Source organism: Stylophora pistillata, chromosome 1, assembly GCF_964205215.1.
Source record: "Stylophora pistillata chromosome 1, jaStyPist1.2, whole genome shotgun sequence".
Taxonomy (NCBI): Eukaryota; Metazoa; Cnidaria; class Anthozoa; order Scleractinia; family Pocilloporidae; genus Stylophora; species Stylophora pistillata.
The window spans coordinates 41,368,842-41,385,581 of NC_142519.1; the positions used below are offsets into that span (position 1 = coordinate 41,368,842).

General features: G+C 39.4%; 1 protein-coding gene across 2 annotated transcripts; it reads right to left on the reverse strand.

Annotated features, from left to right (window-relative positions):
* Positions 1–9,513: 9,513 nt before the first annotated feature.
* On the reverse strand, positions 9,514–16,638 carry LOC148742564 (AKT-interacting protein-like). 2 transcript variants are annotated; one of them, XM_088757482.1, is made up of 10 exons: positions 16,375–16,638; positions 15,595–16,231; positions 14,183–14,247; positions 13,529–13,607; positions 12,957–13,028; positions 12,252–12,308; positions 11,684–11,761; positions 10,779–10,879; positions 10,445–10,524; positions 9,514–10,084 (listed from the first exon to the last, which is right to left on the reverse strand). In XM_088757482.1, exons 2-10 carry the CDS (start codon positions 15,918–15,920, stop codon positions 10,046–10,048), a joined length of 897 nt encoding a protein of 298 aa, XP_088613608.1. In that variant the 5' UTR covers positions 15,921–16,231; positions 16,375–16,638; the 3' UTR covers positions 9,514–10,045. The 2 variants fall into 2 exon arrangements, with proteins under 2 accessions (XP_088613608.1, XP_088613606.1); XM_088757480.1 differs by lacking the exon at positions 16,375–16,638 and having other exon boundaries at positions 15,595–16,350.
* Positions 16,639–16,740: the final 102 nt, after the last annotated feature.

A 16,740-nucleotide genomic window follows, 5' to 3' on the forward strand; every position in this document is an offset into this window, starting at 1 on the left:
ATCTAAAAGAAAAAGGCGGAGAAAATACAGTTTTTCGTTTTTAGCGGAAGTAAAACTTTCGTGTCTGATCGACAGGCCGTAGGCAACCTGTTGACGTATATGCAGTCAACCGTAAACCAGAGAACGTTCGTCATTCAAACAAGCATGGTCGGGTCCACAGTTAATTACAGTTATATGTTGATAGACCTTAGATTTTTGGAAGGTTTTAGTTTACAAAGATAATGGGCATGTTTGGACTGGGAAGTCAAAATCTTCGCACCGAAATACGTTGCAAATAATTTTTATATGAAGGATTTGCTAAGACGCAGCCAATTGTCGCCATTGCTGCAAACATCTCTTGTTTGAAGTTTCTTTCTTTGTTAGAAGCCGCCGCAGTTTTCCTTCGTCCACCTCGTCCGCCTCCTTTAGAGCGAGCCTTGGCCGCCTTTTTTATCTTTCCATTGCGGCATTCAAAAACGAGCAGCCAAAAAAAATTCTGTTCGCTTTGAGCGCAATGCGAAACAATAAGGGTTGATTAAAGGTTACGCGCGTAAATTTCACAAGGAGGCAAAAGGAAGTAAACTTTCCAAGCGCTGATTGGCTCAGTTATCTGAGAACCCAGTTGAACGTGTTTGTGGGCGGAATTTGTTTGCGAAGCAGGAAAATTTTTTCAGCGCTGTTTTCTCGGAACAATTTTTTTACCAGAGGGGTACACTTTTAAGAGCTACAAGTCAAAGGGAAATTGTTCGATTGCTCTCAAATCTTGACATTAGCTAGTTTTACATATAAAAAACAAAAACATGTCTCCCAATTTCTTGTCTCTAAATACTTTTTTTTCAAGAGCGATTTTTGTACGATCACTCCACACTTTTTTAATCCTATTTCAAAACTGTTCTGTAACTTTTCACTGAAATTGAATATGACAAATTGCAGACACGTTTTTTTAGCGCTTTGGCCCCGGAAACGGAGGAACACAATAAATAAGCGAAAAACAAAATTCGCTTTGACATGTAAAGTTCAAAAGGTGATTCGGGCGTTCGCATTTAGAAGTCGTGAAAAACTCGGCAATACATTTTTTTTTCAAAATGTTTGGTATAGTCTGATAGCCAGTCCTATAAGCTTTAATTTGATATGGGGTTTAGATATCTGCAGTTTAAACCGGACGCGCTACATCGCTTGCACACGAGACACCCCTGAAGGTGCACGGTAACCTTAAGAGATTATAAACTGTTTCATATTCACTTGAATTTCTTGTTTGCTGCACTCGCTCATGAGATATTGAGTCGAACACAGGGAGAGAAATTAACAGACCATATCTTCAAGCAACTATGTATTATTTTGTTTTTATCACATAAACACCATAGACCTTCATTGACAAGAAAATGCCGCCAATGGCCTCTGATTGAGAATGGTGAATACATTTCCTTTCATTCATCAACCTGATAGAGTGGTGTGAAAGGCGAATGACGAGTCAGCAGCTGATTGGATATATCAAACACACAAAAATTCTTGTACATGTACTTTTATGACTCTCATAAGGGCTGGAAATCCTTGCAAAACTCCACACTTTTATCAATAATTATTAATAATGTTACCATAAGATGAATTGGAAACAGGAATTACAACTGAAAGACCAAGTATGAAACTTATTTATTGGAGTGTAACTTGTGTTAACCCGTTCCTGTGCAATTGCTTAACTCTTTCCACCCTAACCTAACATCAGAATGCATGTTCTCTTTACGGCACTGTTCTCAATACATTTCCTATGGTGCTGGCAGAGAGAAAATAGGTAACAATCAAGAGCTTTCTGCGTTGGTGATCATTTCCTTAACTCTCCTGACCTTGATGTGTGATTCAGGCGTGCTTTTGTAAGGAGAAATTAGATGCTGATAACTCTTAAGGTTTAGAGAGGTCATGTTTGCCAAATAATGTGCAAACATTCTGACTGAAACAACAGAGTGGGAGTTCTAAAATTTTCGCTAAATTTTGATTTAGAAAGCTAGGTATAACAACTTTTAAAAAAGCAGGAATTGAAAACAACTTCAAAGAGGAACTCGAAATAAGTGTTTAAGTCCAAAAAAATATTATACAAGCACTTCAACACAATTTGGAACACATACCTGATAAATATGGCTTGCCGCGGTGACAGAGCGATGTTCTTGAGGACGAGAAGAAATTTAATGACTGAGTTTACACGAAGCAAGATCTTTCTCAGCTTCTGAGGCGTTCTCACAAGAATTTGAGCCATCTTTACTGAAAAGCCTTCAACGGGGCGAGTTTGCTGCGAAAAATGCAGAAATCGTTCAAACAGTTTGGCAACGCCATCTTCAACTCTGATTCCTCCAACATATGAGGCGAATATTTGAAACTTCAAAGTGACAATGACATTTTTTAAGCTTTCTATGTGTCCGTCTCCACGTGATGAGATCTATTAAACAGTTTATTCGGTATAAAGGTAGTACTCTTTGTAGTGTCCAGGCCTCCAAGTCCACGCCCAAGGCCCTAGGAGACGTAGACTCGCGTAGTTATTATGCACTGTAAAGTGAGAACGGGGTGTGAGAAAATCTAGGATAACGAACAAACTAAGCGAGCTGTAAGCGAATTGTAAGCGAACTGTATAAGCGAACTCCTGAACATTACATTGTCGACAAGGATCATCTCATAGGCGTTCGATCGAATTGTTTCGATCGAGAGATCTCTGCGAATGGCCGCATATGATACAAATCTCAACTTCGGACCGTTTGACCCGGACATAGATCCGACATTGGTCGGCACTCGATTCAGGAAATATCTCGAAAGATTCAAAGTATACGCTGCAGCGATGAATATAAAGGACAAAGCGAGAAAACGAGCACTACTCCTACACTGTGCTGGTCCCAAAGTACAGGACATCTTCGACACACTAGATCGATACGGGAGAAGACTTCGAAACCGCAGGAGAGATACTTTTAGAGTATTTTGAGCCTAAAAGACATCATCCTTTTAGCATATACCAATTTCGGCAGTTTGCCCAAGAGGAAGAGGAGTCGTAGAATGATTACACCACGCGTCTAAAGCAAGCAGCGGCTCCGTGTGAATTTCCAGAGGGTTGGCGTGAAGTTGAAATACAAATGCAGCTAATTGAAAAGGGAGAATCGAAGAGAGTTAGACGCCGCTTGCTCAGTAAGCCGCACTCGCTTCAGGAGGCGTTAGACTACGCTAGAGCACAGGAATTGTCGGATAAACAAGCGAAGAGAATCGAAATGGAGCAACAAAGTCGAAGGAACAATACTGAGGAAGAGTTGAAGAGGGTCTTTTTAGGAAGGCAAAAGAGCCCGACTGGTATCAACAAAGAGTGTTACTTTTGTGGAGGCGCATTTCCACACGCGGGAGGAAAGGAGAAATGCCTGGCATGAGGAAAGAAATACCCCACATGCGGGAAGCTGAATCATTTTGCCAAATGCTGTAGGAGTAAAAGGAAAGTAAATAAGAGTATCGTAAAGACAGTTTTTCAGGAGGTGCAATTAGATAGCAGTGACGCGGAATCCCTTTGTGGGATCGAAGAAGTTGGGGCTGTCGAAAGCAACACAAAACCCAGGCCAGTAAGAAGTATAAAAATCTAAAACCACGAAGTCAAAGTGCTGATCGACAAGGGAGATCTACACGTTGACCGTACAGTAACACCAGTTGCTCAACCTCACAGGAGGATCCCGTTCAGCGTAAGGCCAAAACTGGAGGCGGAGCTGGAGAGACTTATAAGGGATGACGTAATCGAGAAGGTCGAAGAACCTACCAGTTGGGTATCCCCAGTCGTGATTACACCCAAGAGAACGGCGAATGAAATTCGACTGAACGTGGATATGGGAGAGGTCAATAAAGCCATTCCGCGGACCCATACTATTATGCCAACTCTCGAGGATATCACACATGAGCTCAATGGAGCAACTGTTTTCTCCCACTTGGATATGAATCATGGCTATTATCAACTGGAACTGCAAGAGAACAGTCGGGACATCACCACATTCTCAACGCACATCGGGTTGTACAGATACAAAAGGCTAAATTTTGGCACGAGATCCGCGGGTGAAATCTTTCAAGACACCGTGAGCAAGGAGATCACCCGAGACATACCTGGATGCCTCAACATCAGTGACGACATTCTTGTGTACGGAAAAACACAACAGGAACATGATCGGAATCTAGACAAATTATTCAAGAAGGCTAGAGAAAAGATCACGTTTAACAAGGGAAAGTGTGAATTCAATAAGCAAAGTTGTGTGTATTACAGGATGAAGTTTTCTAAAGATGGAGCATTCCCTGACCCGCGAAAGGTTGAGGCTATCAAGGCGGCCGAGCCTCCTCGCAACGCGAAGGAACTGAACTCATTCCTATGTACAGTCCAAAACAACGCGAGATTTATGGAAAAGTATGCTCCTCAAACCGACCCTCTGAGAGGTTTACTCAAAGCCAACGTTTTTGCCTGGACGAGAATTCATCAGGAAGCGTTCGAGAGTTTGAAGGAAGGCCTAGCTCAGACACAGTCTTGGTCTATTTTGACCCCGCTGCAGAGCATCAGGTCCATGTGTATGGCTGTCCGTTAGGAATTTCAGCGACCTTTGTCCAACGTGAGTCGAGTGACAAAGGCTGGAGGGTGGTGCAATACGCTAGCAGGGCCCTCTCAGATGCGGAACGGAACTATTCCCAAATCGAGCTAGAGATGCTTGCGGCAGATTTTGCGTGCAGGAAATCTCACGAATTCATGTATGGCTTGCCGTTCAAAATATAGTCACCGATCACAAACCGCTCGAAGCCATCCTGAACAACCCTAGGCATCAGACGTCAATACGGCTGCAAAGAATGATGGTACGAATGCTCGATTATGAGTTCAAGGTCGAATATAGGCCCGGAAAGACGAATATCTTCGACTATACATCTAGGCACCCGCTGCCTTGTGAAACCTGCACTAGAAGGGAACTAGGCACTACCAAGGATGTCAAGCAGTACGTGAATTTCGTGGTCGCAAGTGACATTCCCCGGGATATCAGCAAAGAGGACCTGGAAAAGGCAACGGAAAACGATGAGGAACTAAAAAGGTTAATCACCTGTATACGGGAGAGGAAGATTGACCGCAGGAACCTAGACATGAAAGCGTACTTCAATATTTACGATGAATTGGCTGTGGCTGACGGTCTTGTCCTTCGGGGTAAAAGAATCATAGTCCCTCGAGAATTCAGAGAAACTATGGAGAAAATTGCTCATGAGGGTCACCAGGGCATCGTTCGTGCGAAACAACTGCTTCGTGCCCACGTTTGGTTTCCCGGAATCGATAAGATGGTCGAAAAGCACGTTGGGAATTGCCTAGCTTGTCAAGCTACCATCCCTTGCCACACCAGAGAGCCACTCCAAATGTCGGATCTGCCAACAGGTCCGTGGAAGAAGATCAGTGTGGATTTTACGGGACCTTTTCCAAATAAGGACATGGCTTTAGTGTTCTGGGACCAGTATTCAAGGTATCCTGTCGTAGAATTTGTCACAAGTACCTCCGCAGAGGCTGTAATTCCCCAGCTCACACGTGTTTTCACTACTTATGGAATTCCAGAAGAGGTGAAGACAGATAACGACCCCCCATTCAATGTGTCCAAATTTGCAAAATATGCCCAAGAACAAGGGTTCAGGCACAGGAAAGTCACACCCGGATGGGCGGAGGCAAATGGTGACGTCGAACGATTCATCCAGCCGGTCAAAAAGAGCGCGAGGGTTGCCAAGATTGAGGGGAAAGCATTTAAACAAGAGATCCAAAGGACGGTTGGCAACTATCGTGCCACACCCCATCCTGTGACGAGAGAGAGTCCCGACAAGCTTATGTTCGGGAGAGAGATAACAAGAAAACTGCCAGAAAGGGTCGTTCACCAGGAAGAACAACGCCATGAACTAATCCGTGAAAGAGACGAGAGAAAGAAGAAACAAATGAAAGCTTATGCTGATGAGCGCAGACACACATCACAAAGCTCGATCAAAATTGGTGACCATGTTCTTTTGAAACAGAATAGGGGTAACACGTTGACCCCGCCATATGATCCACGACCATATGCGGTCGTTGGAATAAAAGGGGGCATGATCACTGTGAAGAGGGGAAAGGAAGTCAAATCCCGCAATTCTTCCCAATGTAAGGTACTCAAGTGTGCTGGAAAGGAGGAGCACGACGATTTGGATTGGGACAAAGAACAACAACCGATGAACAGGCGACCAACGAACCGCCATATTGAAGTAGGGGAGGTTCCTGGAGAAGGAAATATAGTCATGCAAGAGACGCACGGGGGACCGACAATCGCGCCATCGGAACCCCGGAGATCAGTACGAGCCAGAACGTCCACGTGGGAAACAATTTACAGAGACTTCAAGCCTCACTAAAGAAAAGGGGGGAGGTGTAGTGTCCAGGCCTCCAAGTCCACGCCCAAGGCCCCAGGAGACGTAGACTCGAGTATTTATTATGCACTGTAAAGTGAGAACGGGGTTTGAGAAAATCCAGGATAACGAACAAACTAAGCGAGCTGTAAGCGAACTGTAAGCGAACTGTATAAGCGAACTCCTGAACATTACACTCTTGTTGTCATTTCGTTTGTTGTGCATAGTATCACTTCATCTGAAAGTACTATTCTTTCCATTTGCACTCGTCACCTTTCCGCGCACGGTTTGTTTGCTGACGCACCTAGTTATAACTCTTAGAGCACACTTTTGTTCTTCACATCTTGAAAGCCAAGTTCGGACGTGAAAATTTTAACTCTTTATACCCTAACATCAGTAAAAGTGAGATGGGGACGTGAGGACATGGGATGCGGGGACGTGGGACGCGGGAACGTGGGACGTGGGGACGTGGGACGCGGGGATGTGATGAACAAACAACACCTGATTTTTGCGCTGAATTTGTTAAAGTATAATTTTCGGTGGACTCGGGAACAGCAAACAAAATTTCTGTAGTATCACGGTCAGGTCTACGAAATTCTTAACGGCTTCGCATGTTGTTGTTGGTTAGTAGACCTGACCGCGATACTCCAGACATTTTTTTTGCTGTTCGCGGGAGGCATATCACAATAACGGTCACCTTTCTATTTTTTTCCAGTAGTGTCATAGGTTTAACGTCACTAGTAATGAAATGTGAAAGCTATAAAGAGTAATTTTTGTACCTTTCTTCAGATTCTTCACACGTACTTTTCTCCGGTTTCCACTCACTTTACAGCACGAGATCACTACGAGAATTATCTGCACATTCTAAGTATGAAAATAAGAGAAATAGACATTTTCGGACAACAGTTTTCCTGAAGTAAACGTCAGCAGCGAAATTTTCAAGGATAAGGCACAGATGTCGTAGGATCAACAAGAAACAACAGTTACTTGCAGGGAAACATGGCTGCCCATGTTGTTTACTGAGGACCTCCCCCGTTAAAACCATTTTGTTTCCACATTTCTTGCAGTCAAATAGGCAAAACAAACATATCCGGCCGAACAATGATCGCTGGAAATTATCGGCTGCTACTGACAAGCTCTCCAACATAAAATAATACCTTGCCCGAGACCACCGAAAATTATACTTTCACAAATTCAGCGCAAAAATCAGGGCTAGGACAAAACCCTGACACCGGGTCACCTGACCCCCACTTACTGACCCCCTCTTAAATTCACTGGGAATCATGAATTGAAGCTAACGATAACAACCCAACGATACAAAATTACGATATAATAATACACTCACCTCTTAAATTCCAAAATGACGGAAGATGATCGATCTGCTTAATATCACGAGTCTGCCATAGTCCAAACTCGTTTTACCACAATTGTTAGTTCTCCTATACTCATAAACGAGTGGCAAATTGGAACTGCGTTCCTCCAAAAAGAAGAATAAACAAAAAAAAATTAAACCTCTTAACAAACGAACGAAAAGCCATCGCCATGGGAATTAGAGCGTGACCTGGCACTACTAAAGCACTTCAAACTTCCGGTTTCTTGCGCTTTGGTCGAAGAAAAACAATCCTTTTAGGTGGAAACGTATACAACGCAGTACACAATGTTTCGACACATTCTCCACTCGTTTATGAGTGTAGGAGAACTAACAATTGTGGTAAAACGAGTTTGGACGATGACAGACTTTAGGCATTAAACAGATCGACCATCTTCCGCCATTTTGGAATTTAAGAGGGGAGTGTATCGTTAGGTTGTTATCATTAGCTTCAATTCATCATTTCCAGTAAACTTAATAGGGGATCAGTGAGGGGGTCAGTGTTTTGTCCTAGCCCCAAAAATCAGGTGTTGTTTGTTCATCACATCCCCGCGTCACACGTCCCCGAGTCCCACGTCCTCGTTTCACTTTCAGTCACAGCCTTAATTTTGTGCATTTCTTCTTAAGAATTTGATTCACATTGTTACTACAGATACATCAACTAAAATATTTTAGCTTTGAAACAAGATTTTTCATCACTTATTAAAGACACTATTTAACAATCGGTTCATACGTCAGCGTGCGTTCATCGAGATATGAAGCACGCGGAAAGTTTGGAGAGCACGAAAGATACGTAAGAGTTGCTCTCAGCTACGCCTCGAGTAACTCTTTTTTCTTGAGTGCTCTCCAAACTTCCTTAGTGCTTCATATCTCGATGAACGCACAGCTGACGTATGAACTAATTGTTTTATAACACACCAACGCTGTAGTTTATGTATAAAGGGCAAAAATTCCCTCTCCTACGCTTCAAGGCGCTGTTTATTTTCTTTCGAAAAGTATTTCGCTATGTTTCAATGATCTTCTCTCTGATTGGTCAAAAACTGACAGGTGAATTCAAGCGTGGAAATGAAGTTATTAGTGTTGCGAAACGAGATAAAATCGTTGATTGTTCTGTTTTCCCTTTCAGCTGGGTTCTTTCTCGGGAGTTAAAAAAGAATACCCGGCCATATCATTTACATGTCATTGAATAAGAATAGCGTCTATTGTGTTATACCTAATTTTTCAAAGCCTCCCGACATATGTAAATGATGTGGACGGGTCTTCTGAAGTTGCTCCGAAAAAGCAGGCAGCTCTTCATCGGCTTGTTTGCTTATTGCCATATCTAATTTAACTTTTTTGCGGAAGTTTTTCCCGTTTTTTAATGAAAAATGCTGAAGTCGCTCGGGCGAAAAATTTTTTTTCTCGAGGGATTTGTTTGTTGACTTCATGAGCGTGCACAATAGGAATATGAAGCACTCTCGCGCAATTGAATTTGATTAGATAAACTTAGCCATATACTAGCTATGTTATAATTCCCTAGAGAGCATGGAAAAGAAGGTTATGGAAGTTCTTACAAATGAAAGAAAAGCATTTGGAAGTAGGAGCAGCTTTTTAATTCCTAATCATTTATCCAAGAGCTTTTGGGAAATAATAAAATTGATGTTTTTCATTTCTTACTTTGCATAATTATTTGTAACTTTTAGACCCTACAGCATAGTAAGTAAAGACATACATGTATGCTTTTCAAAGCTCTAAATAGATCTTTTGACCTAAATGTTTGTGGCGCTATGATAAAGACACACTGGTAATAAATAAAAATTTATTGAATTTAAGGGATGAAAATCACCACATTTCAGAAACACTTCTGAAGTTAAACTGAGATACTTAAAAGGTTTAAAATTAACAAGTTACACTAATAAAACAAGCAAACAAATATTCTCCCAATGACCACATAATATTAAGCTCCAGTCATTGAGTTTCAGTATTCTGCATTAAAAGAAGCAGTAATTATCAAGTGCTCAGGAGGAGAGAGTGATGTATATTGAATACACATTATTTTGTGAACAAATACTGTACAGAGTAGCATAAGTCATAATATTAGTTGTGACTGTTTTCAGCATGTACAGAAAAAATTCAACATCAAACTTGTCTAGACCTCTTGTGCAAATATGTCCATAACTATTCAGATTTGGCATTTCAGGCAAATATGTGATATGCTACATAGAAGAAGTTCTTATAACTATTTCCATTTCAATTTGAAAATTTGTACAGGGTTTAAAATATATCACATTTCAGTTAGGTTGATGAAGAATACACCTCTGTTTTGCTTGTTCTTCAGAATGGTAAATCTCTGTTATCCAAGAAAGTGTGTTCCTGTTAAATTAATAAATGTACGATGATATTAATATTAACCTTTTAAATCAATACATGAAACTTGTTGGAAGATGAAGCAGGAAACTCCAGGCTCATGACATCTGCTTGAGTTGTTGAAAAAGCAGTCACTGTCACTGAGAATGTTCTTTTACTGAACTTTCTTCACTTGGTAAATAACAGCTCACCAATGAGTGCCACCCTTAGGTTCAAACCACATAAATATGTACTTTAAGCCTGGAACCAGGGAACCATTATGTACAAAGACCTCAATGTAATTGTCCATTTAGTACATATATTGTATAGTAGCATATCATGCGACAGCAATAAATATGAATAAGTTAACACTAAATTCAATCTCACCTTAGCTAGCATCATTCGTTTGCCTTCCATGAATGCCAAATCACTGAGATTCTTCTGCCGCAACACATTTCCATCATCATCTGTCAAATTAGATACAATGGTTTACATGTACATACATGCATTGTAGGCTAAAAGCAGACCTTGTTTATCTCAACATTGAGAGAAATGTGTGATAGCATACCGCTATATCTGAGCTTTGTCATGGACTGGATAAAATACTAAATATGAATGAAATGGAATTTGGATTATCACAGACATAAGATAATAGTGCTAAAGGAGTTAAATAATTAAAATTGCCAGCATCATTCTTTGAGAAAAAAAATCAATCACTTACCTGAGCTGCTGTCTTGTTTAACCTCAGAATCAAATAAATCTAAGGCTTCTGCTGCACATTGCTTTGCTCTTTCTTTGAATTCTTCAAAGCTATCATGTATTCTAAATAAATTGATAGAAGTGAATACATTAAAATCTCAAATGAAAAGACCATTACGAGAACATTTCATGCAAGGAGAGAAGTTTATTGGTCTGCTTTATGCTACATTTCATGCTTATTCAAACAAAAACCTAATATGCTTCCCTTGTGTCAATACTACCAGTACCTAAATCCATTTACGATAAAACAACAGCAAAAAAGCAATGATCTATCTCTAAAGTCCTTTATTTGGAAATTGAAGCAACCTTTTGTTGCAGTGTTTGCCATATGGAAAACCGAGAAATCATTGTGCACGCTCTAGGATCTGATTTCTGGCAACTCATTCATTGAAAATAAACAAGTTGTTTGATTCTCGAGCCATACAATTAACTTCTTACTGACCTCACCTTTGCAAATGGCATTGAGGAATACTGGCCCTGGGTTGTTTTTGTGCTTACAGATGTATCTTGCCAAGCTCAGTCCATACAGCCATGACCCTGGGCCAATATTCTCCAATACAAACCTCAACCTTGGTTAATATGAAGTCAGTGCTTCATCTCCAGCAGGCCTTATCTGCTGAAGATTACAATTATCTTATTATCTTGTATCCCTATATTACTAGGTAGGACATAATTTATGAACTCAAATAAATCAGGGGTCCTTTTGCCTGGTGTAAGCCTTACAGACCTGACAAAGACACTGACCATCTGAAATGTGTTTTTTGTCAATTAATGAGTAAACTTAGTGCAGAAAAACAACAGCAAAAACAAAACCATACAGCTAAAGAGAATTATCTCCCATATAACTACTGTAATACTTTCACTTACAGATTAACAGCTTGTTCATTTGTAGCACCCCAGGTGTCTATGCTATAGAAGCAACTCTTCATAAATTTAAGGACTTGCCTGAAAGAGGCAGAATATGTAGCTTTAATTCATAAGAGAATCTTGGGCAACACAAGAATCAAATGTGTGTAATTCTCATAGCCACTACCCTTAAGGCCACAGTCTACCAGACTATGGTCAGTATTATTATCCAACTGTGCTTTGTACATTATAAATAACACGCAAAATGAGTACAAATACCTCGTGATATTTTGTACTCCAGAAATATTCAGAAAATTTGGCCGAACTGAAATAATAATTTGGTATGTTGGTTAAAAAATCTCTTATTAAACGTTTTGTTGTGTATTATTGCTGAGTATTTTATTCGTTGTTTGTATTTTGACTCGCCCTAGGAGCTCGTCAAAATACAGCACAACTTGTAAAAGTACTCAGTGATATTACACACCAAAACTTCTACTAAGATATACAAGTATGTATTTGTAATAATGTTAGAGCACTTATTATCATGCATGTGGAAATAAATTATTATTATAGTATGAAACACACTCACCATATACTGTTTTTACCCCTTTCCCATTCAGGAAATGACACATCCAGATTGAGAACGCTAGAAGAAAAAAAAAAAAACTGGGTTACAACTGAAGCTACAGGATGGAACAATTTAATTGTACTTGCACTGCTCTTTATGTTCTGTGAAGATGGCTTGTTGGGAGTTTTGAGCTGCATAGTCTCAAGGCCACAAAAAGATAGCTGTTCTGTTACTTGCAGCTCCAGAAACTAGTGTTTGAAAACAGGACATTGGATTTGAGACCACACAAGCTTGATAACTGTAGCATGAATTCACAAACTTTGCTGCATGAACTTTTCTATGATGCCATTGGCACATTGTACACTCTTCATATTCACACAATCCTGCATTTTAAAATACTTTCAGGAGAACCTCAAAGGTCACAAAATTCAAATTTATCTTTCAAAGTGAAAGTCATAGAATGTCATTGAAGATAATACTACAGTCATGTAAATCAGAGCCAAAAAAAGGAAAGCCGAGAAATCCAGTAAGCAGTTATATACTGTATAGCTCAAAAGAACCACAGTATCTTCTTTATGGATAATTGAGAATTATTATTACAATGAAAATATTTATTTTGTAATCATCCTGGATAAATGATGGAAATATGTGGTATTCTTTAGTATAAAAGCCCGTAAAGTTAACAGCAATTTTTTCCAAACCATAGACGAGTGTTTTGTTCCATACCCATTCACTGGATTAACTTGTGGATGAAACATAGGCGTAGTCAATTTTAGAAGAGGTCGACTATCAGGGAAACTGGTGACAAGATAAAAAATAACAAATTTATATCAAGTATATCATTATATCTTGATATATAATAAAATATACAATGAACTGAAAAACCTTTCTTTGATTCTAAAACGGGAATTAAGGCTACTGATCACAAGTGTTTTCCTTGCTATTACAGCTGTTCTTTCTGGTAACAATTTTAAGAAACTAAAAAAATATTTGCAAGACTGTTTTTCATTGTTTTTTTAAATAACTTGCTTTTTACATTAGAATAAGTTGTAAATGGCTATGAACTTGAAATATGGTCCATTTTAAATTTAGTTTTATTTTTTAATTCTATTTAATTTAATTATCAATAATCACTTCAAGAACTCCTTTTAAAGCAGCCTTGACATAATTGGACTTATCTCTACAAATAAAATTGAAGCTTGTAAACAAATACATAATCGAACAATGATAATTTTGCAAAACACATCACCAATTAAATTGACCTCATCAACTTTATGATTGTATCATTTTTCACCTACTCATCTTGGAGAATAATTATAAACCTGAAGATGCCATCTCTGTAAGGCCCAGCTCTGACGAATATTACTCCATGCCAGACTAAAGTAAATAAAATTATACATGTATCGTTCTCAACTGTAACTTTGAATCACATAAAGAAGGCTATGCTCTAAGGAAAATTGAATCGAGCCCAGTGCTCTGAACTGTGAAATCCAGGGTGCCCTGCATATGCTTTGTATGAAAAAAGAAAAAATTCCTGAGTCACTCAAGAGCAAAAGTAAGATGCCAGGGGCCACCAGGCCATAAATCTTTCTTACCACTGCTTGCTTCTACCTTTCCATGCAAGTAATGAAAACGTTTTCACTTGGCCTATTGAGCTTCTGATCAATGTTTAAGAGAAATTAAGCTTCGATGATCATAATGAATACCAGAACAAGAAAACCGAACATATTTTACAATTAATGGGTTTCAATACCATATTGTTTGAATGTTATAAATTGTAGTCTTCTAAAAATATCAAACCACAACATTCATGATGTAAAAATAACAATGAATGAAGGATGCCAGTTTAACAATTTTGTATTACGCACTGTACTTGATGTACACACTGTGCTAGATGTAAACACTGTACTATATGAAAGAGCATTATTTTACACCATCAGTAGAGAACTGACCTTGTAGTGACTTCAGTGATGGTATTACATAAACTCCTGAGAGAGGATTTCTTCCCATAATCTTGCTACAGAGAGGATAATACAGATGGATATCTTAAGAGTTGCCTGCTTTTTTCATAAGCCTACCAGGGTGAGGAAAAAATAATATTTCCTTACACCAGACACCCATCAGAACTCAGCTGCCAACTAATTCCAAAACCAAGGAAAATGGAATACATCATTCCAATTCTCTGTAAGCTACACTGGCTGCCTGTGCATAAACATATCATTGTAAGATTCTTCTATAGCCACCTACAAGGTATTAAAATTAATGGTCTTGCTCCTGCATGTAAGTACTGCGGCCAATTTACTAGTCTTACATCTACCAAACAGGCGTCTTTGCTCAAACACTACAGACAACCCGTGACTTTATAAGCTAATGCTTAGGACAAAGAATTATGGTGGTCATGCTTTTTCATCTTGTGTACTCATGTGTTGGACTGACCTTCCATTAGACGTACAAAGCCCCCTCATCTATTGTTATTTTTGAATAATTGTGGACTTCAAAACAGTGTTTTATTTAAATTATCGTTAAGCATGTAAATCTAGTACTTTATTTAGTTTCTTTATACATTACAAAAAATTATTGTTGAGGTTTCACTGGATCCTAAATTATATATAGAGCATTGAGATTTTAATGATGTGATGTGCTCAAAATAAACTATTATTTTTTACCAGTAATTTATCAAATGATATACTGCATCCTACAAAAATTTTGAATGGTTCTTCCTTATGATCTGAACTGATGCACAGCAAAAAGGTAAGTCATTCTACAGTCATATTTTGTTATTTTGGTTCTTCTTGGGTTGTAGCAGTGGTGAGATACTGTACACCCTAAATTACCTGTCCAATGAAATGTATAAATAACAAAATCATTTCTAAAACTATTTGCTCCCACAGAAATTCTTCCTTTAACTATTGTCCCACAGATTTGGGGAAGAAAATCTTTTAATTTCCCAGCTTTACTCCCGAATTAAGTGTTCTTTAATCGTAAACCAATCACATATGGACCAAGTTTTACAATTGGCAAATCCTCATCTGACGAGCCAACAGTGAACTCTCGTTTCATTTGTGGTAATTCAAACCTATCAGAGTATTATGAAAATCAACTACTGGCCAAGCTGTTGTCCAAAGGAAATTCGTTTCCTCATACTTGGCCCTTTAAACATGAGAATATGAGAGTTACTACCTATATGTACTTGGACGTGTTCGTTAACCTTATAACACTTTGGATAGAGAAAGCATAGGTATGGTAATCAGAAAATAGTAAAAGGGAGCGGTCTTTGTTCTTACAAATACAATAGTGGAATCGTTTACTATTACTATTTCATGCGCCATTTAATCAGTGAATAAGAGAAGAAAAACCCACTCACTATTCTACCATGATGGCGTGCTCTCGGAAAAACGTCCCAAAATCTTGACTCGTTGCGCAACTTTCATTTCCTGCTCTGGAATGTATTCTCTCGTCGTCTGTCTTCGTCGCCAAAGTGCTACTCTCACTCACTGATCGAACTAATTTTGCTCTACCAGGGTAGGAAGGAATCAGTTTCCGGGCGGCCTTTAGTCTCTCGCTGAAAGTCGAGCTGGGAGAGAACCGTGATTTTAAAGGGCCAGAAATTTCGGGGGTTTGATCGTCTTCCTCTTTCAACTCCTTGTCGTGATCTGGACTAAGTGACTGAACAGGACTTATTGAAGGCATGATAGAAGCCACAAAAAGCAATCGGAAATGTTAATGGAACGTCAGATTTAGGCAGTCGACGCTGAAAAATATTTTGAATCTGTCTTTGTCGGTGCACAAAATGGCGTGGTTGTATCGTATCCAATGGTATGCGATCGTATCGAATTTCGATAATTGTCACGTATTGATAGGTCTAATAAGATAAAATCCACTCGTTTCACTTGGATTGTCCTCTTCCTCTTAAGCCATTATGAGGCAAATTGTTTGGAACTTGTTGCCAAATGTTTTGATTCAGAGGACGAGATGAATACAAACGCAATCAAAAACATTTCCTGAGAAAGGAGATACAAGAAAAGGTTACCAGAAGTCTAACTGATACGCAAGACTTCTTGATCTTAACGCCAATCTTTTTCCACGCAGAATTTGTGAACACTGTCAATTATTTATGATCCCCAGGGAAAAAAGCCTCATCTACCTGCATGTCCTTAATTCTCGTGACTTGGCTGACAGCAACACGTTCCAGCGCACGCCAAGTTTAAAACATTCCTGAAGCATGGCTTTGAAACGTGCGTAATTTTGAACAAGGCTTAGAGACATCCATTTGTTGCAGCCATGGTAGAAGCAGGACCTTGGAGGTTTCTGTCCGACAGATCCAATTATTAGCTTTGTCAGTAAGAAAATAATTCCGTCACTTTGATAAGCATCGACACATGGAATCTTCATCTCGACCGCCATCTTGAAGGAAACTGAGCCCGCCATAAACAGCCGCTGAGCTAGTTTGAGCTCTTTGATTGGTCAGTAACTGGACCGTTAAATTTGATTGGCGAGGTCACTAAAATCG